Source organism: Carettochelys insculpta, chromosome 32 (genome assembly GCF_033958435.1).
Source record: "Carettochelys insculpta isolate YL-2023 chromosome 32, ASM3395843v1, whole genome shotgun sequence".
Classification (NCBI taxonomy): Eukaryota; Metazoa; Chordata; order Testudines; family Carettochelyidae; genus Carettochelys; species Carettochelys insculpta.
In genome coordinates, this window is record NC_134168.1 from 5,984,240 (window position 1) to 6,003,842 (window position 19,603).

The 19,603-nt window shown below is 63.9% G+C and overlaps 1 protein-coding gene across 3 annotated transcripts in view; it reads right to left on the bottom strand.

Moving 5' to 3' along the window:
- The window catches only part of SLC12A6 (solute carrier family 12 member 6), a 31,642-nt gene that overhangs the window by 3,586 nt on the left and 8,453 nt on the right, over positions 1–19,603 (bottom strand). For 2 of the 3 annotated variants that reach the window (XM_074982068.1, XM_074982070.1), the window contains exons 3-19: positions 11,841–11,885; positions 10,510–10,598; positions 10,139–10,270; positions 9,313–9,459; positions 9,183–9,237; positions 8,643–8,773; positions 8,297–8,538; positions 6,711–6,925; positions 5,695–5,853; positions 4,686–4,784; positions 4,506–4,563; positions 3,925–4,099; positions 2,944–3,062; positions 2,323–2,421; positions 1,633–1,752; positions 1,043–1,147; positions 798–966 (exon numbers count right to left, since the gene is read on the bottom strand). In XM_074982068.1, coding sequence (XP_074838169.1) covers positions 798–966; positions 1,043–1,147; positions 1,633–1,752; positions 2,323–2,421; positions 2,944–3,062; positions 3,925–4,099; positions 4,506–4,563; positions 4,686–4,784; positions 5,695–5,853; positions 6,711–6,925; positions 8,297–8,538; positions 8,643–8,773; positions 9,183–9,237; positions 9,313–9,459; positions 10,139–10,270; positions 10,510–10,598; positions 11,841–11,885 — 2,159 coding nt within the window. The remainder of the gene's footprint in view (positions 1–797; positions 967–1,042; positions 1,148–1,632; positions 1,753–2,322; positions 2,422–2,943; positions 3,063–3,924; positions 4,100–4,505; positions 4,564–4,685; positions 4,785–5,694; positions 5,854–6,710; positions 6,926–8,296; positions 8,539–8,642; positions 8,774–9,182; positions 9,238–9,312; positions 9,460–10,138; positions 10,271–10,509; positions 10,599–11,840; positions 11,886–19,603) is intronic. The other variant, XM_074982069.1, reaches the window with a different exon arrangement.

The window sequence follows — 19,603 nt, forward strand, 5'->3', positions numbered from 1 at the left end:
GAGTCCTGGCTCCCAACCCCTGCTCTAACCACCAGCCCCCACTGCCCTCCCAGAGCTGGGGAGAACCCAGGAGTCCTGGTTCCTGGCCCCCCTGCTCTAACCACCAGCCCCCGCTGCCCCCCCCAGAGCCAGGGAGAACCCAGGAGTCCTGGCTCCTGGCCCCCCTGCTCTAACCACCAGCCCCCACTGCCCCCCCAGAGCCAGGAGAACCCAGGAGTCCTGGCTCCTGGCCCCCCTGCTCTAACCACCAGCCCCCACTGCCCTCCCAGAGCTGGGGAGAACCCAGGAGTCCTGGCTCCCAGCCCTGCTCTAACCACCAGCCCCCACTGCCCTCCCAGAGCCAGGGAGAACCCAGGAGTCCTGGCTCCCAACCCCTGCTCTAACCACCAGCCCCCACTGCCCTCCCCAGAGCCAGGGAGAACCCAGGAGTCCTGGCTCCTGGCCCCCCTGCTCTAACCACCAGCCCCCGCTGCCCTCCCAGAGCTGGGGAGAACCCAGGAGTCCTGGTTCCTGGCCGCTGCTCTAACCACCAGCCCCCGCTGCCCCCCCCAGAGCCGGGGAGAACCCAGGAGTCCTGGCTCCCAGCCCTGCTCTAACCACCAGCCCCCACTGCCCTCCCAGAGCCGGGGAGAACCCAGGAGTCCTGTCTCCTGGCCCCCTCTCCTCCAACCACTAGGCCGTGCTGCTCTCTGAGCCGCGACAGAGCCCAGCCAGGATGCACCTCCCAGGCCGGCCAGGCAAACGGAGGCAGGCTGCGGTTGGGACACCTGCTCCCCAGGAGGCAGGGGAGCCCTGACCTGCTCGGCCGCCAGCGCCTCGGCGTAGTTCTCCAGGAAGTTGCCCACCATGACGGAGCCCACGATGGTCAGCCCCTTGCCGGCCTTGAGCTGGGAGGCGAAGGTCAGCAGGTGGGGGTGCTTGACGTGCAGGTCCTCGTCCAGCTTCAGCAGCACCAGCAGCTGCGGCCTGCGGGGAGCCAGGGGTCAGCCGGGGCCCCTCGCGGGGAGGGAAGTGGGGCGTGGGGAGGGGGGGGCTGCCCTACCTCCAGTTCTTGGTGTGGGGGGGCCCCTCCTCCAGGCGAAGCAGGGCGAAGCGGGCAGCGCTCAGGGACAGCCCCCGGATGCCGTCCCCCCACTCCTTCTCGGCCCTGCGGGACAGACGTGGGGAAACTGAGGCACTGGACAGAGACCAGGCATCCTGGCTCCCAGCTCCATATCCGACCACTAGGCCACGCTGCCCTCCCAGAACTGGGGAACACCCAGGAGTCCTGGCTCCTCCCCCCCGGCTCTAACCACCAGCCCCCGCTGCCCTCCCAGAGCTGGGGAGAACCCAGGAGTCCTGGCTCCCAGCCCCTGCTCTCACCACCAGCCCCCACTGCCCCCCCAGAGCCAGGAGAGAACCCAGGAGTCCTGGCTCCCAGCCCCTGCTCTACCCACCAGCCCCCACTGCCCCCCCAGAGCCAGGGAGAACCCAGGAGTCCTGGCTCCCGGCCCCCTGCTCTCACCACCAGCCCCCACTGCCCTCCCAGAGCCAGGAGAGAACCCAGGAGTCCTGGCTCCCAGCCCCTCTCCTCCAGCAGGGGATGTCCAGCCTGCTGGTGGGCGGGAGAGAGAGCGCGGCCGCGGGACGCACCCCTGGTACTCGATGTACTTGTAGATCATGCCGGCGATCACCATGGCCACGATGGCGTAGTACCAGGAGGAGACGAACATGAGCGCCAGGCAGATGCTCATGCCCACGAAGGAGAGCGCCCTGAGGGGGAGAGAGGGGCCAGGAGTCCCGGAGCCCCATCCAACCCACCAGGCGCCTCCCTGAGCCCAGAGTCCCAGGGCCTGCTCTAACCACCAGCCCCCGCTGCCCTCCCAGCGCCAGGGAGAACCCAGGAGTCCTGGCTCCCAGCCCCCCTGCTCTAACCACCAGCCCCCACTGCCCTCCCAGCTCTGGGGCAAACCCAGGAGTCCTGGCTCCCGGCCCCCTGCTCTAACCACCAGCCCCCACTGGCCCCCCAGCGCCGGGGCGAACCCAGGAGTCCTGGCTCCCAGCCCCCTGCTCTAACCACCAGCCCCCACTGCCCCCCCCCAGCGCCGGGGCGAACCCAGGAGTCCTGGCTCCCAGCCCCCTGCTCTAACCACCAGCCCCCACTGCCCCCCCAGCGCTGGGGCGAACCCAGGCGTCCTGGCTCCCAGCCCCCTGCTCTAACCACCAGCCCCCACTGCCCCCCCAGTGCTGGGGCGAACCCAGGCGTCCTGGCTTCCGGCTCCACCCACGAGCCTCCCCTGCCCTGCGGGAGGGGCCGGCCCAGGCGGGGCGCTCCCCCCTCACCAGTGGTAGTAGCGGAAGCGGGGTCTCCAGTTGGGGGTGCGCAGCAGCGTCTGCAGGGCGCAGGCCAGGTTGACGAAGAGGTAGCACATGAGGAAGAACCTACGGAGCAGAGGGACAGACGGGGGGGGGGCTAAGGGCTCCCCGGGGCAGAAGGCGAGTCTCCTGCCCAGCCTTGGGGTGCGGGTCCCGGATCCCAGCTTGGCCAGGAGGGGGGCCCAGGCAGGGGGGCTGTGAAGTGGGGTGCAGGCTGCAGGAGGGGCTCTAACCTGGGGCACAGGCTGTGGGAGGGCCGGGGGGCTCTGACCCAGGGCACAGGCTGTGGGAGGGGCCGGGGGCAGGCAGGGGGGCTCTCACTGGGGCACTGGCTCTGTGAGGGGCCAGGAAAAGGGCTGGGGGGCAGGCAGGGGGGCTCTGACCAGGGCACTGGTTCTGTGAGAGGCAGGGGGGCTCTGACGCAGGCGGAGGCTGCAGGAGGGGCCTGACCCGGGTGCAGGTTGTGGGACAGGCTGGGGGGCTCTGACCTAGGGCACTGGCTCTGTGAGGGGTCGGGGGGCAGGCAGGGGGGCTCTGAGCTAGGACACAGGCTCTGTGAGGGGCTGGGGGGCAGGCAGGGGGGCTCACATGGACAGGATAGGAGCCACCAGGTCCAACGAGGCGATGAGGATGCCCAGCTCGGCGATGCCGGCCGTCAGGAGCAGCGCCCACGTCGGTTCCCCGTTGGCTTTGCCGTGGCCAAACACCTGGAGCGACAGGAAACCGGAAACGCGCTTCAGGGCAGCGGGGACGCAGCCAGCTCTGGGGCGGAGCAGCTGGGGAACAGCTGCCTATAACCCCACCTGTGGCTGGCTGGCCGGCCCAGTGTTGGGATGTGGCCAGCTCTGGGGTGGGCAGCTGGACAACAGCTACATATAACCCCACCTATGACCGGCCGGCTTGGTGCTGGATGCAGCCGTCTCTGGGGTGGGCAGCTGGGGAACAGCTACATACAACCCCACCTGTGGCTGGTTGGCCTGGTGCTGGATGCGGCCAGCTCTGGAGTGGGCAGCTGGGGAACAGCTACATACAACTCCACCTGTGGCTGATTGGCCTGGTGCTGGGATGTGGCCGGCTCTAGGGTGGGCAGCTGGGGGACAGCTACATATAACCCCACCTGTGGCCGGCTGGCTCTGGGGTGGGCAGCTGGGAACAGCTATGTATAACCTCTCCTGTGGCCGGCTGGCCCGGTGCTGGATGCGGCTGGCTCTCGGGTGGGCAGCGGGGAATGGCTACTTGTAACCCCACCTCTGGCCAGCTGGCCTGGTGCCAGATGCGGCTGGCTCTGGGGTGGGCAGCGGGGAACGGCTACTTATAACCCCACCTGTGGCTGGCTGGCCTGGTGCCAGATGCAGCTGGCTCTGGGATGGACAGCGGGGAATGGCTACATATAACCCCACCTATGGCCGGCTGGACTGGTGCTGGATGTGGCTGGCTCTGGGGTGGGCAGTGGGGAACGGCTACATATATCCCCACCTGTGGCTGGCTGGCCCGGTGCTGGATGCGGCTGGCTCTGGGGTGGGCAGTGGGTAACAGCTACATATAACCCCGCAGGCGGTAGGGCCTTACCCGCAGGAAGGGGATGATGTTGTCCTTGGCGATGGCCTGCAGCAGCCGGGGGGCGCCAGTGAGGCTCTGCAGCCCGGCCCCGCAGGTGGAGAAGAAGGAGCCGATGACGATGACCCAGGGGGAGGGCCAGGACAGCGTCCCCACCACCAGGTTCCCGTGTACAGCGTCGCCGAACCTGCCGCCGGGGGCGGGGACCGTCAGCTCGGGGAGGAGCCGCCTCGGACGGGGCGACGGGACCCAGCGGAGGGTGTGAGGGGCTGGGCCGACCCCAACTGAAAGGGACTAGGAGCTGGGGCGGGAGGGGACCCGGAGAGGGACCCAAAAGAGAGGGGCCGTGTGGGGGGGACGACCCAGCGGCTGGGGGGACCCGGAAGAGGGGGGCCGTGTGGGGGGAAGACCCAGCGGCTGGGGGGAGCCAGAAGAGGGGGGACGACCCAGCGGCTGGGGGGACCCGGAAGAGGGGGGCCGTGTGGGGGGGACGACCCAGTGGCTGGGGGTAGACGGGGACCCCAGCGAGGGGACACCAGGCTGTGGGGCGGGGCGGGGCAGGGGGACCCGGCAGCCCCTGCTCCCATACTCACTTGTCTCGCAGCACCACCCCTTCCACGCAGGCCCCGAACAGCACCACGTTGCTGAGATCTGGGAGGGCCAGAGTCAAGGCAGCCGTGGGGCCCAGTGGGGCAGCTGGCCTGGGGTCCCCCCGCCCCACCCCGCCCCGCCCCACATGGCCCGACCCCGCCCTGCCCCGCCCAGCAGGATACAGACGAAGGAGGTGGTGAGGATGGCCAGGATGGTGCCGATGGGGATGGATTTCTGAGCGTCCTTCAGGTCTCCGGAGCGGTTGGAGCCGGCCATGATCCCTGCGGGGACGGGGGAGAGATCAGTGGCTGCTCCTGTGGCTCTCTGGGGGGGGAAGGGGGCGGGCCTTGGGCATTGTCCCCGCCCCCAGCACAGCCTGACAGCTCCTATTGGCTGGAAATCAGCCAATGGCAGCTGGGAGATTTGGCTGGGGTGGGGCCAGCTGCCTTTAGCCATCTGGCCCTGTCCCCCCTTGGCCACATCCATCCCCCAGGCCAACAGATGCAGCCAGCTCTGCGGTGGAGCAGCTGGGGGGCAGCCACATATAACCCCACCTATGGCTGGCTGGCCCAGTGCTGAGATGCAGCCAGCTCTGGGGTGGGGCGGCTGGGGGACAGCTACATATAAGCCCACCTGTGGGTGGCTGGCCTGGTGCTGAGATGCAGCCAGCTCTGGGGTGGGGCGGCTGGGGGACAGCTACATATGACCCCACCTGTGCCTGGCTGGCCTGGTGCTGAGATGCAGCTGGCTCTGGGGTGGAGCGGCTGGGGGACAGCTACATATAACCCTACCTGTGGCCGGCTGGCCTGGTGCTGAGATGCAGCTGGCTCTGGGGTGGAGCGGCTGGGGGACAGCTACATATAACCCTACCTGTGGCCAGCTGGCCTGGTGCTGAGATGCAGCTGGCTCTGGGGTGGAGCAGCTGGGGCACAGCTACATATAACCCCACCTGTGCCTGGCTGGCCTGGTGCTGAGATGCGGCTGGCTCTGGGGTGGAGCGGCTGGGGCACAGCTACATATAACCCCACCTGTGGCCAGCTGGCCTGGTGCTGAGATGCAGCCAGCTCTGGGGTGGGGAACAGCTACGTATAACCCCACCCACATCCTTACTCTGCCCCCACCATCCGGCCCACACTCCACCCAGCCGAAATCCCTCCCTGCTGAGTGGTGGCCCAGCCCTGCTCTGCTCACCGGTGACGGAGGGGAAGAAGATGCCCACCAGGAGGGTGAAGGAGGTGGTGATGTCGGCCAGCACGTACTCCTGGCTCATGGCCCCCAGCACGTCCACAGAGTGGGCCGAGGGCTTCTCCAGGATCTCCCCCTTCTGCAGGTAGCTGCCCCACAGGTTCTCTGGGGGGAGGCGGCAGGGGCAGGTCAGTGGGGGCGAAGGGCTGTCCCACCCGAGGGCCATTCCCACCTCCCTTGGGCTGGGAGCAGCAGATGCCCTCCTAGAGCTGCTGTCCCGGACGCCTGGGTCCCATTTCCTTCCCCCCGGGGCTGGGAGCTGCAGGGCCTCCTGTCCCGGACGCCTGGGTCCCACCCCCAGGGCTGGGAGCTGCGGGGCCCCTCCTGGAGCAGCTGTCCCAGACTCCTGGGTCCCATTCCCGTCACCCCAGAGCTGCTGGCCCGGACGCCTGGGTCCCATTTCCTTCCCCCCGGGGCTGGGAGCTGCAGGGCCTCCTGTCCCGGACGCCTGGGTCCCACCCCCAGGGCTGGGAGCTGCGGGGCCCCTCCTGGAGCAGCTGTCCCAGACTCCTGGGTTCCATTCCCGTCACCCCAGAGCTGCTGGTCCGGACGCCTGGGTCCCAGTCCCATCACCCCAGGGCTGCTGTCCCGGACGCCTGGGTCCCACCCCCAGGGCTGGGAGCTGCGGGGCCCCTCCTGGAGCAGCTGTCCCGGACTCCTGGGTCCCATTCCCGTCACCCCAGGGCTGCTGTCCCGGATGCCTGGGTCCCACCCCGACCTCCCCGAACCGGGAACCGCAGCGCCCATGGGTCAGGGCCAGCGTTCCCTGTAAGCTGAACGCTGGGGCGGCTGCCCAGGAGAGCGCCAGGCACCGCCCAGCGCCCGTACGAGTGGTGCGCATCACCCAGGGCTGGGCACACGGCAAACCATTCATTCCGCACGCGGGGGGGGGGCGGGGGGGAGGGAGTCGAGGGAGCTCGGCCAGCGCTGGAGCAGAGCTGAGAGACGCCGCTGGCCCTCACCGGCGATGATGCCGCTGGCCAGGCCCGGGATGCCCTGGATGGAGGTGACGTTGTTGTGGGCGAAGTACTCGTCGCAGGTGGCGTTGAGGTGCTTGCTGGCGTTGCAGAAGAGGCCCCAGAGCCGGGTGGGCACCGTGAGGTTGCCCACGTCCTGGGTCTTGGCGCAGACGTCGACGTGCCGGCCGGAGAGGGTGCGGTTACCCAGCATGCACACCCTGGGCCGGGCGGGAGGAGAGACAATCAGAGCGGAGGAAACCGCCTCAATGACCTGATTGAACATCAACAAGACCAAGCCGACGAGGGCCCACCAAGTCCACCGCCACCCTGGGAGGGGATGACCGAGAAGGTGCGGCACAGTTCGCCTCCCTGGGGAGGATTCTGGGCAGAGACGGAGGAACAGACGAGGCTATCGATGCCGGGAGAGGGAAAGCAGGAGTCAACGGGCAGAGGGGCTGATCATCTCCGGGTGGGTCATCACTGCAGAGTCCACCTTCCCTTCCGTCGTCCGGACAACGCCGGCTCCAGAGGCACCCCCGTCCACTCTTCCAGAGGGATCTCTCTCTCTCTCAGCCTCGCACAGAGCAACGCCGCATAAGGGTGGCAGGACAACAGCGGAACATACCCTTCAAACGGCATCTTGGGTACCTTCAAGGCTCTTCGCCACCTGCCAAGCGGAAAGCGAGGATCTCCGACACGGACGTGAAGAGCGCGCGAAGGGATGCGAGACCTGGCGCACTAGAACGTCATCAGACCTCAAGCTTACGGACGTTCCTGAACGGATGCCCGAGGGACATCAGAGGGCGAGGCTGGGTCGCAAACGAGGAGCTCTGGAACAGAGCAGGAGAAGAACCACTGGACGCGCAAACCCAGAGAAGAACGTGGGGCTGGGAGGGCCACCCTCGCGGAAACACATCCTCCGGCATCGTCCGTCCAGCTCTCTCAGAGAACCCGCAAGGCAAACTCCAAAGAGGAAGACTTCGGACAACGTGGAGAAGGTCTAGTGGATGGGGCCGGGCGATGGGCCCCATCCAGGGAGAGGGACCTCCATCACTGGGGTCCTCCTGGAGTTAGCGAGAAGTTTTGTCGTGAGACAGAGTGAAGCGGAGGAGGCTTGTAGGTGACCTCATCTCCGTACGGAGCACAAGGGTTTAAGTCAAAGCGAATGGCAGACGCTTTGACTCCATGTTGTACGTAAGACACGCTTTGAAGGGTACCTTCTGCTGTTCTCCTGCGAGCCTTCTCTCCGCGAGGCTGCGTGAGAGATCCATCTGGAAGCGGGAACACGGATGCCTCCGGAGCCAGTTTCGTCTGGACAACGGAAGGTGGGTTCTCCGGCGATGACCCACCCAGAGAGGATGACTGGTGAGCCACGGTCCTTGGGCGACGGGCCGGAACCAGAATTACGGGCAAAGCGAGGAAAGGTTGGGTCCTCTTCATCTCGTCAACATGGGAGCATTGATCCAGCTCAACAGAACACAGCTGCATGCCGGTCACGGATGGACGGTTTCGTGGTGGGGAGCTCAGCCAACCCAACCCAACCCAACCCAACCAGCCCCGCCCCGCCCCGCCCCGCGGCGGGCACTTACGGGAAGCGAGGAGGGGCGAAGGAGGACTTGATGGCCCCGGCATAGATGGCCAGGATGGAGACGATGACGCAGGCGAGGAAGAGGGAGGCGAACTTGTTGACGTAACGCACGCCCACGAAGACCACCAGCACCATGAGGATGAGGAAGGCCGAGCCGTAGACGCGCATGTTGTTCAGCATGGCCGCCGCCTCCTTCAGCGGGTCGGCGCTGCGGAATATGGCCGCCTCGGGGACGATGTACATCTGGGCAGGGGGCGGAGAGAGAGAGAGAGAGGGGTCACCTCTGGGGGACCGGCTGGGGGGGGGGGGGGGACCAGGATGGGGACCACCACACACAGTGGCCTCACCAAGAAGATTTCAATGGCTCCCAGGATGTACATGGCAGCAGCGAAAGTGGTTCCGAGATAGAAACAGAGCCCCACGGCACCCCCGAACTCAGGGCCCAGCGCCCGGGAGATCATGAAGTAAGAGCCGCCGGCTGCGGAGAGAGGAGAGGCGGTCGGGGAGGAGCGGGAGAGGCCAGGGTGGAGGAAGGCCTGAGGCCAGGGCGATGGGCCACGGCCAATCCTGAAGACAGGTAGGTATGAACCAACTACCATAGGGAAGACTTGAGGCCAAGATGATGGGCCCAGTCCAGGGAGGGGGACCTCCATCACAGGGGTGAGGAAGGAACCAACCACCCCAGGGAAGGCCTGAGGCCAGGGCGATGGGCCCGGCCAATCCCGAAGGCCAGGTCCATATGAACCAATGGCCCCAGGGAAGGCCTGAGGCCAGGACGATGGGCCTGGCCAATCCCGAAGGCCAGGTCGATATGACCCAACGGCCCCAGGGAAGGCCTGAGGCCAGGGCGATGGGCCCGGGCAGGCGAAGGGAGCGGGGTCACTCACCCGGCACGACCCCGTTGGTGGCGATGGCGCTCATGGAGATGGCGGTGAGCAGCGTCTGTGGGGAAGGCAGGGGGCCGTTAGAGGGGGCTGGGCCGGGCCGGGCGGCACGCGGGGGGGGTGGGACACTCACGCAGGAACAGCAGACGAGGACGATGGCGAAGGCCTGCAGCACGCCGGCAGTGCCCACCACCCAGGTGAGGCGCAGGAAGAGAATCACCCCAAAGATGTTCTGCAGGCAGGGCAGGTACACGCCCATGAAGGTGCCCATCTGCGGGGTCTGCGGGGGGAGGCTGGGGTCAGGGGGGCCATGGGCAGAGGGGGGCAGCTGGAGCGCCCAGCCCAGCCCGCCCTGGGGGACCCCGGCTGCCCCCCTGGTTCTCCTGACACCCAAGTCCCACCCCTTGCCCCCCCAGCCGCCGCCCCTCCCTCTCATCCCCACCGCCGCCCCCCGGCTCCGCCGCCGCCCCTCCCTCTCATCCCCTGCCCCCCACGCTGTCCCCCGGCTCTGCCGCCACCCTTCCATCCTGTCACTGCCCCCCAGCCCCGCCGCCCCCGGCCCCGCCCCTGCCCCCTCCGCCACCCCCCAATCACACCCCTGCCCCTCCGTCCTACCCCCTGCCCCTCCGTCTCACCCCCAAGCTCGCTGCCCCTCTGCCACCCCCCGGCTCTGCCACCGCCCCTCCACCCCCCCCGTGCCCCTCCCCCACCCCCCCATCAAACCCCTGCCCCTCCGTCCCACCCCCGGCCCCCTCCGCCGCCCCCCTGGCTCTGCTGACACCCCTCCGTCCCACCCCTCAGCTCTGCCACCGCCCCTCTGTCCCGTCCCGCCCCCTCGCTCTCCCAACATCCCTCTGCCCGACCCCATCCCCTACCCCCCTCCGTCCCACCCCCCGCAAGGCCCTTCCGCCGCCACCCCTGCTCTGTCGACACCCCGCTGTCCCACCCCTGCCCCTCACCTTGGCAGGCTTCTTCTTCCCCTCGGCAATGTTCTCGGCCTCCTCGTGCTCTCGCGCCCCCTGCGTCAGGTTGGTGTAGTTGGCCATGCGGTTGAGCAGGGAGGACACCTTGGGCCGGGTGTCCATCTCCTCCTGCGGGGCGGGCGGGAGTTACTCTCGGTGGTGCGCAGCCGCGCACGCCACAGGGCAAGAAATTTATTCCGCACATGGGTAAAAAATACTGAAGGAGCCAGGGCTGGGTCACTGACCCTGCAGTATCAGGAACCAGGGTCCCCCCCGCCCCGCCTCACGGCAAGCGACCCCCTTAGCCCTCTGCCCCATGGCGGGCCGGTGGTCTCCCGCTCCCCCCGGCCTCACAGCCAGCAGGGTACCTCGAAGAGGGCCAGGTTCTTGTCAAAGTACTCGTCCCCATCTTCGTAGCTGGTGTTGTTGAGATAGATGTCCTTCTTGCGCCCAGGGTCTGCAGAGAGACATGAGGGGAGCCCGGTGTGAGGTGCAGCGAGCTGGGGAGGTCTCAGGCCTGTCGCTGGCAGGGCCTGGACCAGCCTGCCGGGTTCTCCGAGAGCCCAGCAGTTCGCCGCCCCCTCCTAGGGACAGCAGCCGTAGGCACACAACCCCCCAACTCCCCCAGCGCAGAAGGCCGCAGAGACAGACCACCAGCAGTCGAATCCAGGAGTCCAGAGCTAACCGCTAGGACCCACGCCCCTCCCGGAGAGGGGGAAGGACCCAGGAGTCCTGGCTCCCGGCCCCCCGCTCTAACCACCAGCCCCCACTGCCCCCCAGAACCGGGGAGAACCCAGCAGTCCTGGCTCCCGGCCCCCCGCTCTAACCACCAGCCCCCACTGCCCTCCCAGCGCCGGGGAGAACCCAGCAGTCCTGGCTCCCAGCCGCCTGCTCTAACCACCAGCCCCCGCTGCCCTCCCAGCGCCGGGGAGAACCCAGGAGTCCTGGCTCCCGGCCCCTGCTCTAACCACCAACCCCCGCTGCCCTCCCAGAGCCGGGGAGAACCCAGGAGTCCTGGCTCCCAGCCCCTGCTCTAACCACCAGCCCCCACTGCCCTCCCAGAGCCGGGGAGAACCCAGTAGTCCTGGCTCCCAGCCGCCTGCTCTAACCACCAGCCCCCGCTGCCCTCCCAGCGCCGGGGAGAACCCAGGAGTCCTGGCTCCCGGCCCCTGCTCTAACCACCAGCCCCCGCTGCCCTCCCAGAGCCAGGGAGAACCCAGGAGTCCTGGCTCCCAGCCCCTGCTTTAACCACTACCCCCTCCGCCCCTCCCAGCAGTGGCGTAGAGGACCCAGGCATCCTGGCGGCCCCCGTCTCTCACTTCAAGAGCACCCCCTCCGCCCCGGGGCTGGCACCCAAGTGCAAAGGGATCCTGGGCACCCAACCCCTCCCGCTGCAGGGTGAGACCTCCCCGCCCTTTGCTTCGCACACCCGCCAGGGAAAACCGAGGCCAGCGGGGGAGCCCCCCGGCTCTCCCAGCCTGGGACAGCTTCCTCACAGCTCTCGGGGGCACCGGGATGCTTCGAGACCCCCACGTCCGAAAGCAGGGACCGAAAAGTCCCCCGGACAAAGCTGGGGACCAGCGGAGGGGAATCCGCTTGTGATGGGGCAATCCAGGGGAAACCGCCCCCCACCCACAGCAGGAGCCGACACACACACACACACACACACACACACACCCCTTCCTTGGCCATACCGTACCTAAGAGCTGACACCGCTCCCCTGTGATGGAGGTTTGACTGGCGTCTGAAAATCAAACAGAAGATGGGGAAAAAATGAATTGCAAAACGGGAAAAAGGAAAAAAAAAAAAGAACGAAAAACCAAGCGAAAAGCAGGATGTTGAGCAGATCTTTCTTCTCCTGCTGCAAGGGGGCGGCAAAGCCAGCGAAAGGAGCCACGGGGGGGCGTCAGGGCAGATTTTAAAACCGCAAGGCAGACGTAACAATCGGCAAAGAAACCACAACTCGCTCGCAGGATGCAAGCGGGGTGAGCCGAGCCTTTTCCCCCCCCGTTGGCTGTGAGTCTATAGCACACGGAGCCCTGACCCTGCAACTTCTTCACCACTTCGACTCGCCGCCTTTTCTTTCCTGGGTTTTAGACTCCGCAGTGTTGGCCCCGCATGACTATTGGGGTCAGACCTCAGTTTGCTTTCAAGTACCTCCAAGAAGGAGGGAGCAATTGCTTCTGCTGGGCCTCTGAGCTTAAGCCAAAGCCATACGGCCTGCTTGGGCATGTCGGTAACAGGAAAACGATTGTAGCTGGAGATAAGGAAACAGGAGGGCAGATCGGCGTAGACGGGGTTGAACGAGAGATTGCGTATCTGGGGCACAACAGGACACCAGGGTTTCCCTAAGGGTGCGTCTATACTAGCCGGCTACTTCGAAAGCCGGCACAACGTCGAAATCTCACGCATCGCGTCTACACGAGCTGGGAGCTATTTCGACGTTGAAATAAACATTAGGCGGCGAGACGTGGAAATCGCTATTCCTATCCGAAGACGGGAACAGCGCCCTGCTTTGACGTTCAACGTCGAAGTAGGGCGTGTGTAGACGATCCGCGTCCCGCTATGTCGAAGTAGCGGAGTCCTCCATGGTGGCCATCAGCTGAGGGGTTGAGAGACGCTCTCTCCAGCCCCTGTAGGGCTCTATGGTCGCTGCGTGCTGCAGCCCTTAGCCGAGGGCTTCTGGCTGCTGCTGCTGCAGCTGGGGGTCCATGCTGCCTGCATGGGGTCTGCAACCGGTTGTCGGCTCTGTGGATCTCATGCTGTGCAGGGTGAGTGTGTCTGGGAGGGGCCCTTTATGGGAGTGGCTTGGGGCTTTGCTGGCCCCTTATTTCGACAGGGAGCACTTGTGTGTGTGGACGCTCCACATTTCCTTCCGGGGCGGCTCCTTTCGATGTTCCCCATCGTTACTTCGACGCTGAACGTCGACGGCACCAGCCCTGGAGGACGCGTAGACGATACACGTCAAAGGAGCCTATTTTGATGTCCTTGCGTCGAAACAGGTTACTTCGACGTTGTGTGCTAGTGTAGACGTAGCCTAAGTGCGGTCTGCAGCCCGGTGGCGGTGCTTGGTGGAAAGAAAAAAAAAAAAACGGTCCTTCGAAAAAGTGCAAATTATCCCGCACGAGTCAATTAATTTGGTGCATTCTGCCGCGTGATCAAGGTAGCAGCAACAAGAGAGAAAGCTGTGCTGGTCTACGTACGATCAAACCAAAAAGCAGTCCAGGAGCACTTTAAAGAGTAACAAAATAATTGATCAGGTGGTGAGCTTTCGTGGGACGGACCCACTTCTTCAGCTCAGAGCCACACCAGAACAGACTCAATATTTAACGCACAGAGAACCAGAAATAGTTGGTCTGTTCTGGTGTGGCTCCGATCTGAAGAAGTGGATCCGTCCCACAAAAGCTCACCTAATAAATTATTTTGTTACTCTTTAATTGCTCCTAGACTGGTCTTTGGTTTTAACAATAAGTTAGGCACTTACGTATTTTATATCTTTTCCGTGAATCAATAATCAACAGTGACAATTAGTTCATTTTTCATTTTTTTTTATAAGTATTTATATTTCTGGACCGCAAAAAAGGTACTGAAAAAACAAGTTCCGACTACATAAAATTTCGGAAACCGCAATCGAGATTGAAAGAAGGAAACAGCGACTAAAATAGCCAAAGCGAAAGCAAGAGCAAGTTTCAAGGCGATGGGTAAGATCGGGAAAAGCAAAGTGATTAACTTAGGACCAAAGGGAAGCGTCCTGAAAACGTGTGTATTCAGCAGCGTGTTGTAGGGATGTGGGACATGGCTGATTAACAGACGATCCGAAGAGAAGGATATTGGCGGAAGAGAGAAGTTGTTACAGAAAGATCCTGAGAATACGACGGACACAGAAGGTCACCCCAGGAAGTTCCAGCCAAACAAAACCCTACTGCCGAAGGTCGGACAATGCAAGTTACAGCTAGTTGGGCCGACCTGCAGAATGAATGACGAATGAAAAACCGAGACTCTGGCATTCGGCGTAACGGATAAAGAGCGAACAGGGATGGTCTAGATGGTGTTTGGATTTTATAAATGAACCAAGGGTAACCACTTTGGGATAATTTGTTAGTAACCCGGTAAGAGATGCCTTTGAAGAATCTGTTCTTGTTGCTTTACTTGGACGTGCCCTGCAACGGAAAACCCATCTGCAAAACTTTGTGCACCCTTAACTTAGTTGAAAGATGGGGGGTGGGTATGGGATCTCATTTGCAAATGAGAACGGGTCTCGGTCCCCGAATCCAGCTGGTCTCAGGCTACAGCCGCGCCACAGGGTTTTCCAGAAATAACTTCTTTCGACGGGCCAGCATCGAAGTCGGTTACGGCTGCGCCTTTCGAAAGGGACCGCTCACCCTTTCGGAGCCTCGTTTCGAAACGAGACCAACGAGTAAGTCGTAATAACCTCTGCTTCGTGGACGCCGAGTCCATTTGGAAGAAAGCCACTCGGTTTGGCGGAGCTGCTATTTCAAGCGAAACGCTGTTATTCCAGAACAGGCTCTGCAGCATGGATGCAGGGTTTGGGTGGGGGGGGGGGGTGAAAACGGGGAGGGGTTCCCCACAAAAAAAAAAAAAAAAAAAAACACACCAGTGGCCAGCTGCCAGCCCCACCTCGATGGCGGGACAATTCAAGCCAGCCTTGCAAAAGTGCTCATCCAAGAAAGACACAAAGCTGAAGCCCCATCTGTTAGCGGATCACTCGTGGTCACCCAGTGCCCTGGGACCGCAGGACAGGATATAGGGAAGAAAAGATGGCACAAAACAATCGAATGGGGGTGCTGGGTTCTGCTACCACCCACCAGCGTTCCCACCCCTGCACTGGGCTCTGAGAAGACGTTCGGGGTAAGTTACAGTCAAGGAACGGCCCAGACCACAGAGCCGGGACCGGTGGCTGCAAAGAAACTTTATGGGATTGCAGGAAATTTGGCCACGCCCATGGACAGCAGTCACAGGCCGGATTACGGACGAGAGCGCCGGATTAGAGAGGGTCTGTTCCTCCAAGGCTAATGCTCCGTGCGGGAGGGTGGCAGGGCCAGATCTCTGTCCATCTCCTGCCCAGATGTGGGCATGGCGGGCTGGACCCTGGAAGGGCCAACGAGAACCTGTGGGTTTTCCTCTCTCCCCTAAGTCATCAAAGAGGATGGGGGTGGAAGGGTGGTTGCGTTGAATGAAGTCTTCCCACCCCACTCCCTGGGGAGCTGGGAAATGCATTCGCCACAGCGGGAAGGAAAGAGACCAGCCCCACAGCTCTACCCGGCCGCCTCTCTGCCTTGACCCGACAAGGCAGCGTCCGGCACCAGATCAGGGGCTTTGTTGCTCCCAGCTGGGACGGGGAGAGGCCCGGGGTATTCGGGGATTACGTGAAAACAGCTGGGATCCTGTCCTTTCCAGACACCCAGAGAAGAGCCGATAAACTCAGCAGCCACAGCCGGCCACGTGTTTTTTTTCTAGGTACACGGATGGAAAATATAAAAAGGATGCCTGGTCCCTCGGTCTCGGGACGCCTGGGTTCTGCCTTTCCCTACCAGCAGGCTCTCGGCCCACTGCAATCACGCCCCGATCTACTTCCAGCCCTACCGAATTCAGCTCTGTTTGGTCGGTTTCGCCCTCAAGAGGACTGGGAAATTGGTCAATTTCATGCCTCCGGCGCTGTCATCAGAGCTGGGTGGGCAGCGAGCAGCAGCTGCTGGCCGGGAGCCCAGCTCTAAAGGCAGATTCGCTGCCAGCAGGACGATGGTCTTGCAACGGTACGTCTGCACGGCTGCCGGCAGAGCTGGGACCTCGCTCAGCGCCCGCCGCCCGCCACTCCCTGTTGGGGCAGGATGCCCAGTTGTCCCCCCTGTGAAATCTGTGCAGCAGACGGCAAAAGCACCAGAAAGAACCAGATTTCACCAGGGTGGGGGGTGGACAAAATTCATGGGGGGTTGGGGGGGCGTCCGTGATGTGTTTATCCTGGTTGTCAATTTGGTGGGGCTCTATTTATACCTCCTGCTAAGAATAGAACCCAGGAGTCCTGATCCCCAACCCTCCCCCACAACACACATTACATCCCTTTTTCTCCTAGAGAACCCAGGAATCCTGACTCCCAGCCCTGCCCCACCCCCCAATATATACCTCTTCCTCCCACGAGTCCTGACTCCCAGCCCCTCCTGCTCTAACCACTAGACCCTCAGTCCCCATGGAGCAGGCAGAGAACCCAGGTGTCCTGGCACCCAGCTGCTCTAACCACCAGACACCACTCCTCTCCCAGAGCCACGGTGAGAACTCAGCAGCCCCGATGAGGGAGTTGGATGAACACAGGGGCTCTGGGTTGGCCCCCGGCTGCCAGCTGGAGCTGAGAAGACTCAGATCAGCCCCACTCAGGTCAGGACCGTATCTCTATCCAGCTGTGACTCAGGAACAGCCAGGGGGAAGATAGGGCAGGGAGGATTTCTCAGGACCCGGCTTAGCCAAGAGGGAATGGGCTGCAGGGGGAAATGAAGGCATGAAAATAATTGGTGCCTAAACGGAATGGAAACTCGCAGCCCCATTTGCTACGTGTGACCAATTCAGAGCCGCAGGTAGTAAGGCAGAGAGGAAAGGGATAAGCCGGTGGGAGGGCAGAGAGGCGGGCTACCATCCAGTGAGGTTCGCAGTCAATCCAGCTTCACGGGGACCGTGGGACATAAAAATACTGCACTGAGATGATTCTGATGCAGCCACCTCTGGGGAGGGGCAATAACTGCACAGCATTGCTGCATGGAGATTGCTTGCCTGAGGCCAAGATACAGCCACCTCTGGGGTGGGCACTGCCAGCTGCATAACCACCACACAGAACGGCTCACCCGGGACCGAGATGCAGCCACCTCTAGGGTGGACACTGACAGCTGTATAACCATCACACAGAACGGGTCACCTGGGACCGAGATGCAGCCACCTCTGGGGTGGGCACTGCCAGCTATATAACCACCACACAGAACGGCTCACCTGGGACCGAGATACAGCCACCTCTGGGGTGAGCACTGCCAGCTGCATAACCACCACACGGAACAGTTCATCTGGGACCGAGATGAAGCCACCTCTGGGGTGAGCACTGCCAGCTGTATAACCACCACACAGAACGGCTCACCTGGGACTCAGATGCAGCTACCTCCGGGGTGAGCACTGCCAGCTATATAACCACCACACAGAACGGCTCACCTGGGACCGAGATACAGCCACCTCTGGGGTGAGCACTGCCAGCTGCATAACCACCACACGGAACGGGTCATCTGGGACCGAGATGCAGCCACCTCTGGGGTGAGCACTGCCAGCTGCATAACCACCACACAGAACGGCTCACCTGGGACCGAGATGCAGCCACCTCTGGGGTGAGCACTGCCAGCTGTATAACCACCACACAGAACGGCTCACCCGGGACCGAGATGCAGCCACCTCCAGGGTGAGCACTGCCAGCTGCATAACCACCACACAGAACGGCTCACCTGGGACTCAGATGCAGTTACCTCTGGGGCGGAGAGGGTGTTTAACAGCCACACAACACGGACATGTAAGTGTCAGGGACTGGCAACGGTTTGGCTCAGGACAGAACCACCACGGCTTGAATTCTGCCAGGACAGTGGGGTTCGCCCCCCTCTCTTGGTGGCAGGGGCTGTTCTAAGTTAACCCCTCCTTTACCCACCTCCTGTACCACCCCTCATATCCCACCCCCGCCACTGGCTTTTCCAGACCACAAGGGACGGAGGGCATGGGGTTCCGGACCTGATCTGCAGTGAGGGAAACGCTCCTCTGGGATCAGAGGGGGTCTGGATCACATCCTGCAGAGGGTTACGACTAACTCCCCCTCGCTCCCAGGCAGCAGAGGGCGCACGAGCTGAACTAGTACAAAAAGGGCACAAACGGGAAGAACCCAGGAGTCCTGGCTCCCAGCCCCTGCTCTAACCACCAGCCCCCACTGCCCTCCCAGAGCCGGGGAGAGAACCCAGGAGTCCTGGCTCCCAGCCCCCTGTTCTAACCACCAGCCCCCACTGCCCTCCCAGAGCCAGGACAGAAACCAGGAGTCCTGGCTCCCAGCCCCCTGCTCTAACCACCAGCCCCCACTGCCCTCCCAGAGCCAGGACAGAAACCAGGAGTCCTGGCTCCCAGCCCCCTGCTCTAACCACCAGCCCCCACTGCCCTCCCAGAGCTGGGGGAGAACCCAGGAGTCCTGGTTCCCAGCTGCCCCTGCCCTAACCACCAGCCCCTAGAGAACCCAGGAGTCCTGGCTCCCAGCCCCCACTGCCCTCCCAGAGCGGGGAGAGAACCCAGGAGTCCTGGCTCCCAGCCCCCTGTTCTAACCACCAGCCCCCACTGCCCTCCCAGAGCCAGGACAGAAACCAGGAGTCCTGGCTCCCAGCCCCCTGCTCTAACCACCAGCCCCCACTGCCCTCCCAGAGCCAGGACAGAAACCAGGAGTCCTGGCTCCCAGCCCCCTGCTCTAACCACCAGCCCCCACTGCCCTCCCAGAGCTGGGGAGAACCCAGGAGTCCTGGTTCCCAGCTGCCCCTGCCCTAACCACCAGCCCCTAGAGAACCCAGGAGTCCTGGCTCCCAGCCCCCACTGCCCTCCCAGAGCTGGGGAGAACCCAGGTGTCCTGGCTCCCGGCCCCCTGCTCTAACCACCAGCCCCCACCGCCTCCCGCCAGAACCAGGGAGAGAACCCAGGAGTCCTGGCTCCCAGCCCCGAGAGAACCCAGGAGTCCGGGCCCCCCCGTGTGCCGCAGTGGGTCTCCGCCCAGAGCCACCCCCCCCAAGAGAGCAGCGGGCAGCAGGTAGAGCCGATTACGGGCGCGCCCTCACGCAGGCAGGCTCACCTGTGACCGTGCTCTGCCCAGGCAGCCAGCTCCCGGCCCCGGCCCCGGCCCAGCCTTCCTCCTCCTCCTCCTCCTCCTCCACCCTGGTGACAGTGAAGTGAGGCATCTCCCCCCAGCAGCGACGCCTGTCCGGGCCAGGGAGATCAGGCGAGGGGCAGGCCCCACGGGAAAGGGGGGGGCCACGCCCTCCCCGGCTGCGTGTGCAAACCAGGATTACACGCTCCACCCCCCTGGCTGCGCGCCCCCGCTGGACTGGAGCAGGCGGCAGCGGGCAGAGCCAGGGACCGGCGCTGGGGGGCAGCCCCACGGCAGAGCTCCTGGGCCGGGCGCTCAGCTGAGCAGGAGGGAAGCACACTCAGACTGCTCGGGCGGGGAGGGGACTGGGGTTTGGGGGGCTGGGAGCCAGGACTCCTGGGTTCTCCCTGGCTCTGGGGGGGGGGAGTGGGGGCTAGTGCTTAGAGCAGGGGCCGGGAGCCAGGACTTCTGGGTTCTCCCCGGCTCTAGGGGGGGCAGTGGGGGCTGGTGGTTAGAGCAGGGGCCGGGAGCCAGGACTCCTGGGTTCTCCCTGGCTCTAGGCGGGGCAGTGGGGGCTGGTGGTTAGAGCA